The sequence below is a fragment of the Amblyomma maculatum genome, chromosome 9 (assembly GCF_055883805.1).
Source record: "Amblyomma maculatum isolate TAMU_Amacu chromosome 9, ASM5588380v1, whole genome shotgun sequence".
NCBI classification, from domain to species: Eukaryota; Metazoa; Arthropoda; class Arachnida; order Ixodida; family Ixodidae; genus Amblyomma; species Amblyomma maculatum.
The window spans coordinates 2332501-2346687 of NC_139352.1; the positions used below are offsets into that span (position 1 = coordinate 2332501).

General features: G+C 47.8%; 1 protein-coding gene across 1 annotated transcript in view; it reads left to right on the forward strand.

Moving 5' to 3' along the window:
- LOC146178103 (uncharacterized) overlaps window positions 1-7171 on the forward strand; it is a 22988-nt gene extending 15817 nt beyond the window's left edge. Inside the window, exons 6-8 of the mRNA XM_084579634.1 lie at window positions 259-1723; window positions 4880-5112; window positions 7035-7171. Coding sequence (XP_084435760.1) covers window positions 259-1723; window positions 4880-5053 — 1639 coding nt within the window. The 3' untranslated portion in view covers window positions 5054-5112; window positions 7035-7171. The remainder of the gene's footprint in view (window positions 1-258; window positions 1724-4879; window positions 5113-7034) is intronic.
- The last annotated feature ends 7016 nt before the right edge of the window (window positions 7172-14187 follow it).

The window sequence follows — 14187 nt, forward strand, 5'->3', positions numbered from 1 at the left end:
TCTAGGGCTTTTTTTGCGTTAGTTGTTTCCTAGAATTTAAATCATGACTTAAGGCTCGTTGATGAAGCATGTAATGATACTGATTTCCTGGGGCAACGCTGAAGACTTTTTCGTCGGTGTTTAATACTAATGTAGTAGAGCTTAGCTCATCTGCCTTAATATTGATGAAGGCTTCCAAACTGAGGAAGAAAATCAGCATCGGGTGTAGGTAGAGCTGATTCCTTAGGCAGTCCTCCTATTTCTTTTTTGCCCGTACAGCCTCCGTGCCAGAGTCGGGGCAATCGGCTTCAAGGAAAAAGTGAAAGACTTTAAGAAGAAAACTCTGCGGCGAGACCTTATATTTGACCACTTCCGCGATCCCACGTCCTCGTACTCGTCGCCACAACGATGGTTTGATCCAATGAGCGGCGCTTCTGCGCACTCGGACACCGATCAAGACAGCGCTGAATACACTGATATAGACGTCACAGATATCGATGGGGTGCACGAGTCGTTGGACAGAATGTCGAGAATCATGAACGAGATGGCGCTCCTCATAAGCGTGAGCACCATGCAGCAGCCACACACCGAACGACACGGCCGTCGCAGATCGTCGACTTCGGGGGCCAGACGAAGAATGAGCCGAGCCCGCAGAGCCAGCCGTTATCACCACGCTTCTCATTCCTCGGCGCCCAGCGAAGACCCCGGCATACCTCCGGTTGCAACAGATGGATTCTCTTTGAGGTCAACTCACTCATCTGGTCGATCTTCATCGAGGGACCTGGCCCTCTTCCCACCTGATGACGACACTCAAGCATCTTGGAGGCGAGGGAACCATATGAGGCCTCAGCGACGGCAAGAACTTCGTTCAACTCCGGCTCCTAAAACCGTTGCTCGAGTTATCAAAAGCACGAGTCACCAGAGAGCCAATTTTAGTTGGGACTTCTCGGATTCTGAGTCGTCGGAAGGCAAGAAGCTGGACAAGTCTTATCGACGACTGCGGTCACAAAGTGACCTAGAACTCTCCCATCTGCAAGGCCCAGAAAGCGACACCGCGGACGAACGCGCCGCTTCTGCTGGCACAGAAGAACGGTTCCCAGAGCGCCTTCTTGTTCGGCAAGCGTCGCCCGTTGCCTGCAGCGAAGAGCTTGCCATGGACCGTAGCGCTTCGTTTGAAGCGGCTGCATTAGACGAAAGCAACGACTTAGGCAACTTAAGTCCAGGAGAAGTGATGCTGTCCACGTACGGCGGTGTATCTCTTCCAGATCCGGTGTTCCCGTTCTTGCAGGCTGGGAGACCCAGGCATCATTTTGGAGGTAGTGCCAGGAGCGTGAGGTGTGTCGATCCTGGTACCAGCGATATCACGCTTGCTTCGTACCTGAAAGGCGCAGAATCTTTGCCAGAGGCAGCGTTTCCTTCGTTGAGGCCCGATGATCGCGAGCGGGGCTTGAGAAGCGCTGCCATGAGCGTCAGCTGGAGCGATCCCGAACGATGCAACGCCGAATTTATCGGGGCCGTGGGCGAAATTGATGGCGGCCTTCCTCTATCTTGCAGCGACGATGGCTTGCTCCTGGGAGGCGTAACCCTAGAACAGGGTGCGAAGGAGGGCGCTTATCCATCCCAGCATATCTGGCGGTACGCCAACAGTGAGACTGGTCGTGTTATGGACGAGGCAGCTATACGGAGGCTTGAGATGTACAGAACGACGCTTGTCGATAACATTGACGGCCAGCCGCCTCACATGGTCAGTATGACTTTCCCTTGACTCCTTTCATTATTTATTTATTTATTTACCCTCAGAGCCAGAGGCATTACAGAGGGGAGTGGTCAAATTATATAATAACAAACAAGAAATGCAGTTAAACATACAACACAGAACAAGTATCTCCTAATCATACAATGTTAATGAAATATTACTTAATCATACAATAAATTACGACGTTATAAAAGTAACTTTCTAATACAATGATAGATAAACAGTTGCGAAACAGTTCGTTATCATTGATGCATACAATTTCAGCAGGAATGTGGTTCAATCACGATATGTACGCGGGATAAAAGACTAAAAAAAAGTTTTTGTTACAGCAACCCAGACCAACTTTGTGAATGTGATCAATGCGATGGGAGCAATAGAGTGGTTCTAGAATTAGTTCAGTGTACAGTATGAGATGGGGGGGGGGGGGGGGGTACTGAATGTTTTATAAAATAATACTAAGCGACAGATTTTACGACGAGACGTCAAAGAGGATAATTCTAGGCTACTTTTCATTGATGATACGCTGGCTGTTCGGTTGTAATTAGAAAATAATGAAGCGAGTGGAATTATTTTGAACAAGTTCAAAAGAAAGGGAGACGTATATAGGCAGGATCCCATACATGATGATGCGTATTCAAGTTTCGGGGGTATAAGATACTTAAGAAGCAGAAATTTAAGGGAAGGTGGAACGCTGGAAAAGGTAGCGATTAGCATTATTGATGATGAAATTAAGTTGGTAGTCCAGCATAAATAATATAAACCCCGAGGTACTTGTAAGCACGAACGGGTTCCAAATCAGTGTTATTTAGGTATAGTAAGTCGTGAAATCGGAATCTGTACGAGATACGTGCACAACTTCGTATTTGATAGTATTAAGTTCCATGAGCCATGAGTTCCATTAACTAGCGGGACGATAGTAAAGTTAACGTACCGGCAACTACGGCCAAACTTGGGGTCCCATAAATGGTTCGTGATTACGAGCCATAATGCACGAATCACACGCCAACGAGCGAACCACGCACAGTCATGTATATCTCCATTGTAGACATAAGCCAGTTTTGGAATTACGCGTCCGAAAGCTCTCAGCAAGTGAATTTTGCAACGGGCAGTCGTTTGTATGCGCATTATTTTCGGATATCATAAAACCCCACCATAACAATCAATATATAAGGCTCCAGTGCGCTTGCAGTTTTCTGCCATTATGAATAACGCACACCATCTGTTTTCTGTGGTGTCTCAACTATACTTACAAGATAATAAATTGCGTTTAAACGTTTTGGTGGGCTAGTTGGTATAGGCAGCCTGTGAGAACAACGCGAACACCGACAAGCACAGGAGGCGACAAGGCCCGACGAACACCAGAAGGCGCTGTGTTTTTTTGGTCTTTTCGTTTCTTGTGCATGCCTGTAATGCAATAGTAGCCGCTTGCATTGACGTCATTTGTGACGACACGCTGCTCTCACTATGCTCATTATGCGCCTGAACGGCCATATATATCGAGGGTAGCAAGCACAGGAGAACTCATTGGGACAGGTTGAAAAAAAAAACGGCAAGGGGCGGCATATCATGGTTTTGTACTATTCGCCGCACTTCAAGAGCTTTTAACACGCTACTCCAAAGTCACATTAGCAATGTCGAAGGGAGCGAGGGACAGGGAAGACGTCGTACAAAGCAACGTGAACCTCAATATGGGTTTCATGATTTGAGGCCATCTCATTCAGGCGCCGTGTGCCCTATTTCATACGTTGCTAGCCCCAACTTTAGATTTCCTGTGCTGCACCTATACTAGTTTCTTTATTTGTGGTGAGTTTAGCACTAACTACCCTGTTGCAATCTTGGGTTTGGGTGCTTTTAAACTAGCCAGGCAGAAGATCGTCGTCAGCCGGGCCGCATACGTCATGGATCAACATCACATGAACGTTTAGATCGCGAGTGGGGTCGTGCGGAGACCCAGGAGGCCTGCGTCCCTCGAATTCTTCGCATAATAAAATTTTTCCTCCTCCTCCTCCTCCTCCTCCTCCTCCTCCTCCTCCTCCTCCTCCTCCTCCTCCTCCTCCTCCTCCTCCTCCTCCTCCTCCTCCTCCTCCTCTTCCTCCTCCTCCTCCTCCTCCTCCTCCTCCTCCTCACCTCCTCCTCCTCCTCCACACAACACGATAATGACATTTTCGTAATGATGGGCTTTGGCTACAGGTCCTCCGACACATCTCCTCACGCGTAAATGGCATTTAATTATTGGGTTGTTAGGCTTCATCCTAGAAAGAAGTATAATTGTGAGGACACCTAATTAGCATTAGTTGTGGCAGTGCGATGAAACAAGAACAGCGCTTTGAGCTGTCATGCACGACCACTCATACCTTGCATTACCACACTCAAATTGCACCGCAATTCACATACAAAACCATCACAAAAAATGTTATAAATTGACTAGAATCCTTCTTCTCTCGAAACCCACCTTCTGGTTTCTCCCTCTCCTTTTCCCAAGAAGAGGAAAGGGAAATTTTTTCAACTTTGTCACTTGCAACGGTGGTAGGTCGGACCTTGCTCTTTCGTGTACTAACCTTAGCAGCTGGCTGCTATTACCATCTGCTGGCAGATGGCTCTCCAACCTTCCAGCGGAGGAAGACGCCGGGTTTTCGACGCAATATGGCGCTTCTGCTGTCGCATAGAAATGTCATCCCGCTGCCCCTTGAGCAGTTAATTAAGAAATGCACGTGTTTCGTCATTGCAACTTCAATCAGAGTGTCGCCTTCAAAGAAAATAAATCTCACATTCCTGCGGCAAGCAAAGTGTCATGCGCTTCTAAATTAATCAACTTTCACATGTTGTGTAAAGGATGTTTGGCTGAAAAAGGTGCACATGACTTCCGGCGCGTAGAAATTTTAAAGGGCTATGCTCTTTCTCCTTAACAGCGGACTTGACGGCACAAAGGCAAAAAAGGATCCACAACAGTCGCCTTCTTGCCCTGTTCTGGTCTGGGCCATAAGTGGGCTCAAATCCGAAACCAACTCTTCCAGCATATTTTATTGTGATTGTCTTTCTCGATGTAGACAGCAAAGTGTTCGGTCCTGATCACTTTTCTTCCTCTTTTGCTTTTTCACCTCTTTCGTTCGCTCGTCCTGTACTTGCTGCCGGGGGCCGGACCAGAAAGCAGCCTCTCTGCGACTGGCCTCCGACCCTGCCCCCGCGCCTGGCCAGCGGATGTGCCGGCTGCAGATCGTGTGCATCATCACGCCCGTCGCGCAGGAGTCCGACAACGCACCAAGCAACAGCGAACAGGCGGCCGCGCCTCAGACATCGTCGAGCATCACGCGCCCCTGAGTACAGCCAATGCTATTTGTGCCTGGTGGCTAGCCGCTTTCGTCAAGGACTGACGGAAGGTGAGCTGTACTCAGATAGGCACACTCTTCTGTGGAGATGTGTCTAATAGCATTCTTTTTCGCCCGCACCAGTGCGCACCGGGGGGCACCCTCCTCTATCCTCGATCTATCGGTCTATACTCGATCAACTGCACCGGTACGCATCCGCTGTCCTCGATCACTGGAAGCGTACTTTGTCGGGGCAGTTTTTTGTTGACCCGTCACGCACCTAGAAAATCGGTGGTTCGCAAGGGTGCAAGCCCAGCAAGCACTGCGGCACGCGCGCTGCGGAGAAGCCGCTTTGCCCTGGTCGATGTGCTCACGTCTGCAGAGAGACTGACGCGATGGAGAGAAAAATTGCGGATGGTTGCTGCGATCGATAAAATGCAGTCAAGTTCGTCTGGTAACAAAGACCGACCTCACACAGCGTATAAACACAGTGAGCGCCCGAAAGTCGACCAGTTTTTTTCATCGGGCCGATCATCTGGCGCCTCAACGATAGCGAGCGCCTGTTTACGATTCGCTGCTTGGCATAGCAGTGTGCAGAGCCTTTGACACATCAAGGCTGTAACGTACGTCGTGCCTTTGAGACATGAAATATGTGATTTATATGCAGTTCTGAAAGAGTTTCTGGGTGAGCAGGAACGTCTGATACTGTGATCGGCACGGCTACGAGAAGTCGTGCTTTTAAGCTCCGCGGGGCTCTTACCCACAGAAGACGGCTGGAGAACACGTCCTTACATTTTTTGCTTTTGAGTAACCATGATTGTGTGCGTATGACCAGATTTAACTCACGTATGGTATGCGGGAAACAAAGGTAGCGAACAAGCCGTCGCCAACATATTTGGCATAGCAGAAAGTACACTCCATGTCATAATCGACAATGTAGCAGCTTAATTAGAGCCCATGACTTCATTCACAGACATTGCCGAATGATGCCTCGTTCCGTTGATCTTGTTGTGTTCTACAACGGTGTGTAGCACAGAGTTTGGCGAAATTGCAGCAGACAATCCAACTCCCGCTTCTGAAGAAAGGTGTCGCTGCATACACGCCCCCGCGGGGTGCGTCTTGTCCTCGATGTTGACCCTTCTCAGGGTGCAACCGCCGCTGTGCACAGAGCACCGCACCGGTTTTGGGCGCACCCAGTGCGAGGTGATCGAGGATGCTATAAGCCTTTAGGTACATCGTCGGCGTCATCATCAGGCTGACCACACTCACTGCAGGGCAACTACCTCTGCTACATTCTTCCAACTACCCCGCTCCTGTGCTAGCTGCGACAATACCGAGTCCCGCAAAGTTCCTAATCTCATCCGCCCACCTAGCTCTTTGCCGCCTCCGCTTGCCTTCCCTAAATGATATCCAGTTTTTTTCCCTTAGTCACCATCGGTTATCTTGCCATGGCATTACATGTCCTAGCTATGTCCATTACTTCTGGAATTCAACTAGAATAATATTAACTTGTGTTCATTTCCTGATACACCATGTATGATTGAATAACACATCGCGGGCTAGTTGGTTCATCTCAAGGCAGAACAGCGCAAGCTACACAGGGACAAGAAAGGGAGACGAGACACACACAGCGCTGTGTGTGCCTCGTCTTCCTTTCTTGTACCTGTGCAGCTTGCGCTGTTCTGTCTTGGCATCTATGATTCCTGACTGTTAATGTTACAGTTACTTTCCATAGCTGCCTGTGTTGTCTTCAATTTATATCGAACCCGAAACCGAAACTGGTGAGAAAAGAAAATTATAAATTATTTAGCGGTCGTAGGAAAAAACTTCGTGCGGATCGATATACAGGACTGACTTACGAATCTTTAACAAGCAGCAAACTGCCACCAAAATTTGGTGTTTATAGTCCTTTAGGCGCCCTCGAATTCTTGGTTGCATTTTTTCCCAGAGTAGTTCGCAGCAGCAGCGCTTTTTGTACAATTCTTCCTTTACAGGCCTTTCAGCCCACTTCATTCCAGGGGAAGGACTTTTGCGACCACTGGGCCGTGATAATGACTCCTGGAAGAAATGCACGGTGACGAGACTTTGGCTGCACACGGAACGAGGTTACCGAGGCAGTTCTGTTTGTATGCAGAAGCCGATGTGAATGGGTCGTAGTATTCAGAACAAAGAGTGGACTTCAATTTCAATTCGAGTCTTTTACGTGTTCATGGGCGCTTATAAACAGTAACGTTTGATCGCTCAAGTCGACGGACGGTGTGCCGACATATTTGCCGGAGAATTGTGTGAGGAAACATCGTCCGCGCCTTGAACCTGCGAGAAAAATGTTGCCATGTGGCAGTATTTTTATCGGCCAAACAGGAAGGTGCCTAAAAAGAAAGCTGCAGGAACGCAGAATAAATATGAAACTTGCACGAACTAAACAAACACTGCAACCAGAATAAGAACTGCATACCTGTCTTTAAGAGACAGCTTTTTTGTACAAGTGACATGGCACTATCATAAGAGTGATAGTGGAAGCTCAGGCTATTTGAAAAATTTCTAATAAATGAGCCTTTTTAATGCTTTATACAGACTGAACTTGTCAATTGTGACGCTTCGATCATTTTTCAAATAAGTATTTGCTTCTTGGGATTTGCCCGAGCACTGCTGTACAGCTGCAGAAGAAAGCGTACGGCTTGTTCAAATCTGCGAAGGGAATGCAGAGAAGGTCGTTCTTGTTCCAGTTTTGTTCAATCTGGACATCAAGCGTGTGTTTTGAGGAACTTACGTATTCACTGTAGCAGTAAGGTTGCGCCAGGTTGCATACTCGTTATTCCTTATACGGATATCTGCATCAACCCCGGGTATCGGCGCAAACACGAGTGAGCCTTAATACGCGGTCGTTGTGTGTGTGTTTTTTTTTTTTGCATTACGCTTTATTGTTGCCATGAGCTTGACAATAATTCTGGCCTTTAAACAAGCATTTGCTGTGGTGAATATGTAATTTTCCTTCAGCAACAGCGTAATTGTATGGTGAGCTGTATATCATGCAGGCTGGAACTTCGGCCGTCGGTACACATAGGGGGTGTATAAGGAGTACGCACTTACGCCACAGTGGCGGCCATTTGTGGTGCATGAAGCACGGCGAAATGATGCAGGCTTATTTAATTGGCCTATCCTTATATATCCCGGCGTGCACTGCCGAAGCTGTGCTCTGCACCACAAAATGGCTCCAAAGTCCCTCGCATATTACCTATTATACTCTTTCCATGGCTGCTCAATGAGGTGCGCTTCCAGTGAACGGCCGTGCTTTTTCTAATCGCTTCCTTACTTGCAGCACTGTGGAAGCTATAGGAGCCCTGCTCAGCCAACCACGAGGGCACGTTAAGCGTGCTCCTCCGCGCCGCGTCGTCTGCTCGCGGCGTATGCAGATGTGGATATAAAATATCATGTATAAATACTGTCTACTTGCGAAGCTTTGAAAAATAAGTGTCCGTAAGTGTTAAAATTGAGTAACGTTACACTGTTGCCACATCCGCGCGTTTAGTTTATGGTACGCGATCGAAGTCCTCGTTACAACTTCAGCCTAGTGGCGCTATCGGGTTTTCTGAACTACAACCATTTTTTCATCGGACAGACCATATTTACTCCTGCTGGGAGAAGCAAAATCATCACCCGAATTAAAAGAAAAACAGATAATTTGATGCTTGTGCATGTTCCTGTTGGTAAGATATGAGGCGAAATGAACGCCGTGTGTTCCATTTAAGACCAGCAAACAAACCCCAAATTCGAGTAACAACGACGAGTTGACGGCGAAGCGAGACAGCTTTGAAGCACGCCGCCATATTGAAAACGTGATTTCAGGATACGCAAGAGTCGCGAACGCTAAACTTTGGAAATAACGAAGATAAATGGAATATACGGTAAGGTTCGATTTGAAATAGCGTTTCGCGATTGGGCGCTTCAAAATCTGTCATTCTATATTCGTTATGACGACCATATACTAGCACTACACTCCGCAGCGTTAGACTATCGGCGCTGCTGTCACGGCACCTTTCGTAGAGCTGCAAGGCACTGCTGGGATAGAGTATAGTAGCGTGAGCGCGGGCTATTTATATCTCGCTTAGAAGCGCATACTTCGGAAATAAAGTCGTAGGTTCTATCGCAATTCCAGTTGTGCGACACACGCTAACAGACGCCCACGCACATACGCACGCAGACGCACGCATGCAGACATATGCATAGATACGCACACACATGCACACATACATGAACACGCATGCCGTGTCTAACTCATTGGAAGCTTCCTTCAAAAGGATGAACCATGCACCTTTAGAAGTTCTTAAGAAGGGGTCCTTGGAAGAGAAATAACCTTAATCGGGAAGTTCTTTTTGAGCAGCCGCCTTCCACGGCGTTTACGTCGAATAAGTCGTCGGTGTGTATGTTGCCAAGACGAAAGTCGCGTTTCATTTAACGACGTTTTTCGTCCGAGACCGAAGAGAGAGAGAAAACTTTATACAATGCAAAAAAAGAAAAATAATAATGTAGAACTCCCGTGGTTGGGTCCTCAGTCCAGGACTCTCGTGGCATTTGCTACCCTGCTGGCCCGTTCAGTCAGCCAAAGCTGGTCTTTCGGCTCCGAACTGGACAGCGCAGCGTCCCACTGCTCCGGCGTGGCGTTGTGAATTATCGGCACTGCATCTATTTTCTGGCAGGCCCATGTGATATGATAAATTGTCAGTTTCTGTCCACACCAGGGACATGTATATGGTCGGATGTATCTTGCTGTGTAAAGACAGTCATGGATAAGAATTTCTTTGTAGCTGCCACCAAGATACTGACTGCTCCCTGTTTAACAACTTGTGGGGCGGAGGATGCCGTCTTCTGGTCCCCCGGTGGTGCACCAAAATGTCTGCGTAGGTACGAGTCACTGCCCCGGTCTCTTCGGCCTCTGACCTCCCTCGGTTTGCATAACCTCGAGCTATGAGATCGGCCTGGATGTTCCCGGCAACATCGCCGTGCCCCGGAGCCCGAAGTACGAGTTGTTTTGTGTCCCTTATCCCACCGGCCTTCAAGATGGCGGCCGCTTTTTTGCCAATCTTGCCGTTGGTGAATCCTCAGCAAGCGGCTTGCGAATCGGTCATTACTATACCAGCGAACGCCCGGACCTATTGCCCGCAGCGACCGCTCGGCGCTGCGGCCTCCTCGGCGTCAGGCACGGTGCATTTTGACCTCTGAGTCAAAATCACCTAATCTGACAATGCCCCTATTCTCCGGGGGCTAAAGAAACTGATCCCCCTGATCAAATTACCTGGGAGTCCTACATCCGCTGTCAAAATGTGGACGAAAAAAGATCGTCCTACGCCTGGCGGAGGAGGCTTACTCCAAGACCTCTGCGGCCACGGCGCAGGAAAGCCGGCAAGGAGACCCTCCCCCTGGCTGAGCCCCTGCCCCGATGTCCATGTCGGTGTAAATAAAGTCTAAGGCAGTCAGTCAGGGTGATGTCAAGGAGGTGACGTCATGCAACCGAAAGTAGAGCCGAAAAAGAGCATATGAAGAGATTGGGGCGCAATTTAAAAGTACCAAAAACAAAAATGGGTAAACAAGAAGTTAAGCATCTAGAAGCAATTAGAAGCAACCAGACGCAATCAACAGCAGCATCCGTGCTTTCGCATTACTCGAATGCGGATTCGGCAGTGCTCTTTAATTTTTTTTTTTTTTTTTTTTGATGAGTTGGACACCTTTGCACATCATGGGAAGGATATGCCTGTAGACCAGTGTGCAATTCTGTTGATGATTACATAACTTTATCAGGCAGATTCCTATGCTAAGTGAGATTTCATTGCTTTTTCTTAAAATTCCTTTTTAATATTTTCGAACTCTAGTGAAACACACAAAAAACACACAGCCTATTTTCCTGTAGCGCACCAAAGAACAATAAAAAAATTATATAAATACTTCACTCTTTGAATATATATATATATATATATATATATATATATATATATATATATATATATATATATAGGGGAAATGAGGGTGCTCGTTATAATACATGAAGGAAAGAAGCCAACAGTCGGCGAGGCCAAGGAAAGCGTTGGGGATGGTACTATAGGTCTTTTTTTTTTTTAATGTTTACTTGGATAATCACAGAAATTAGTATATATTCTGTTTAGGGGAAGGATAATTAGAACACAAAGTAGAAGAAAAAACAACGTGCCGATGGTGGGATCCGAACCCACGACCTCCGAATAACGCGTCCGGTGCTCTTCCAACTGAGCTACATCGGCCGCTGTCCCCCCTGCTACTTTCTTGGGTATTTATGTTGTCTGTGTACGAACCTTGAGAGTGTTCACCAGCGCCACCCTCAGCCATAGCGGCGGACGTGGGACGTCCTTTGTTACCGCCAGCGTCACGTAGAACGTGATCAAGAGCGAGGGCGAAAGCTGTGCTAGAACCCTCTTACGCTACCTATGGCTTCAAGACTGCCAGAACCGAGACCCCCGTAAGCTACAAGCAGATCAATCAAGGGGAAATGAGGGTGCTCGTTATAATACATGAAGGAAAGAAGCCAATAGTCGGCGAGGCCAAAGAAAGCGTTGGGGATGGTACTATAGGTCTTTTTTTTTTAATGTTTACTTGGATAATGTTTTTTTAATGTTTACTTGGATTATCCTTCCCCTAAACAGAATATATACTAATTTCTGTGATTATCCAAGTAAACATTAAAAAAAAAAAAGACCTATAGTACCATCCCCAACGCTTTCCTTGGCCTCGCCGACTGTTGGCTTCTTTCCTTCATGTATTATAACGAGCACCCTCATTTCCCCTTGATTGATCTGCTTGTAGCTTACGGGGGTCTCGGTTCTGGCAGTCTTGAAGCCATAGGTAGCGTAAGAGGGTTCTAGCACAGCTTTCGCCCTCGCTCTTGATCACGCTCTACGTGACGCTGGCGGTAACAAAGGACGTCCCACGTCCGCCGCTATGGCTGAGGGTGGCGCTGGTGAACACTCTCAAGGTTCGTACACAGACAACATAAATACCCAAGAAAGTGGCAGGGGGGACAGCGGCCGATGTAGCTCAGTTGGAAGAGCACCGGACGCGTTATTCGGAGGTCGTGGGTTCGGATCCCACCATCGGCACGTTGTTTTTTCTTCTACTTTGTGTTCTAATTATCCTTCCCCTAAACAGAATATATACTAATTTCTGTGATTATCCAAGTAAACATTAAAAAAAAGACCTATAGTACCATCCCCAACGCTTTCCTTGGCCTCGCCGACTGTTGGCTTCTTTCCTTCATGTATTATAACGAGCACCCTCATTTCCCCTTGATTGATCTGCTTGTAGCTTACGGGGGTCTCGGTTCTGGCAGTCTTGAAGCCATAGGTAGCGTAAGAGGGTTCTAGCACAGCTTTCGCCCTCGCTCTTGATCACGTTCTACGTGACGCTGGCGGTAACAAAGGACGTCCCACGTCCGCCGCTATGGCTGAGGGTGGCGCTGGTGAACACTCTCAAGGTTCGTACACAGACAACATAAATACCCAAGAAAGTAGCAGGGGGGACAGCGGCCGATGTAGCTCAGTTGGAAGAGCACCGGACGCGTTATTCGGAGGTCGTGGGTTCGGATCCCACCATCGGCACGTTGTTTTTTCTTCTACTTTGTGTTCTAATTATCCTTCCCCTAAACAGAATATATACTAATTTCTGTGATTATCCAAGTAAACATTAAAAAAAAAAGACCTATAGTACCATCCCCAACGCTTTCCTTGGCCTCGCCGACTGTTGGCTTCTTTCCTTCATGTATTATAACGAGCACCCTCATTTCCCCTTGATTGATCTGCTTGTAGTATACGGGGGTCTCGGTTCTGGCAGTCTTGAAGCCATAGGTAGCGTAAGAGGGTTCTAGCACAGCTTTCGCCCTCGCTCTTGATCACGTTCTACGTGACGCTGGCGGTAACAAAGGACGTCCCACGTCCGCCGCTATGGCTGAGGGTGGCGCTGGTGAACACTCTCAAGGTTCGTACACAGACAACATAAATACCCAAGAAAGTAGCAGGGGGGACAGCGGCCGATGTAGCTCAGTTGGAAGAGCACCGGACGCGTTATTCGGAGATCGTGGGTTCGGATCCCACCATCGGCACGTTGTTTTTTCTTCTACTTTGTGTTCTAATTATCCTTCCCCTAAACAGAATATATACTAATTTCTGTGATTATCCAAGTAAACATTAAAAAAAAAAGACCTATAGTACCATCCCCAACGCTTTCCTTGGCCTCGCCGACTGTTGGCTTCTTTCCTTCATGTATTATAACGAGCACCCTCATTTCCCCTTGATTGATCTGCTTGTAGCTTACGGGGGTCTCGGTTCTGGCAGTCTTGAAGCCATAGGTAGCGTAAGAGGGTTCTAGCACAGCTTTCGCCCTCGCTCTTGATCACGTTCTACGTGACGCTGGCGGTAACAAAGGACGTCCCACGTCCGCCGCTATGGCTGAGGGTGGCGCTGTTGAACACTCTCAAGGTTCGTACACAGACAACATAAATACCCAAGAAAGTAGCAGGGGGGACAGCGGCCGATGTAGCTCAGTTGGAAGAGCACCGGACGCGTTATTCGGAGGTCGTGGGTTCGGATCCCACCATCGGCACGTTGTTTTTTCTTCTACTTTGTGTTCTAATTATCCTTCCCCTAAACAGAATATATACTAATTTCTGTGATTATCCAAGTAAACATTAAAAAAAAAAAAAAAAGAGACCTATAGTACCATCCCCAACGCTTTCCTTGGCCTCGCCGACTGTTGGCTTCTTTCCTTCATGTAATGTAACGAGCACCCTCATTTCCCCTTGATTGATCTGCTTGTAGCTTACGGGGGTCTCGGTTCTGGCAGTCTTGAAGCCATAGGTAGCGTAAGAGGGTTCTAGCACAGCTTTCGCCCTCGCTCTTGATCACGTTCTACGTGACGCTGGCGGTAACAAAGGACGTCCCACGTCCGCCGCTATGACTGAGGGTGGCGCTGATGAACACTCTCAAGGTTCGTACACAGACAACATAAATACCCAAGAAAGTAGCAGGGGGGACAGCGGCCGATGTAGCTCAGTTGGAAGAGCACCGGACGCGTTATTCGGAGGTCGTGGGTTCGGATCCCACCATCGGCACGTTGTTTTTTCTTCTA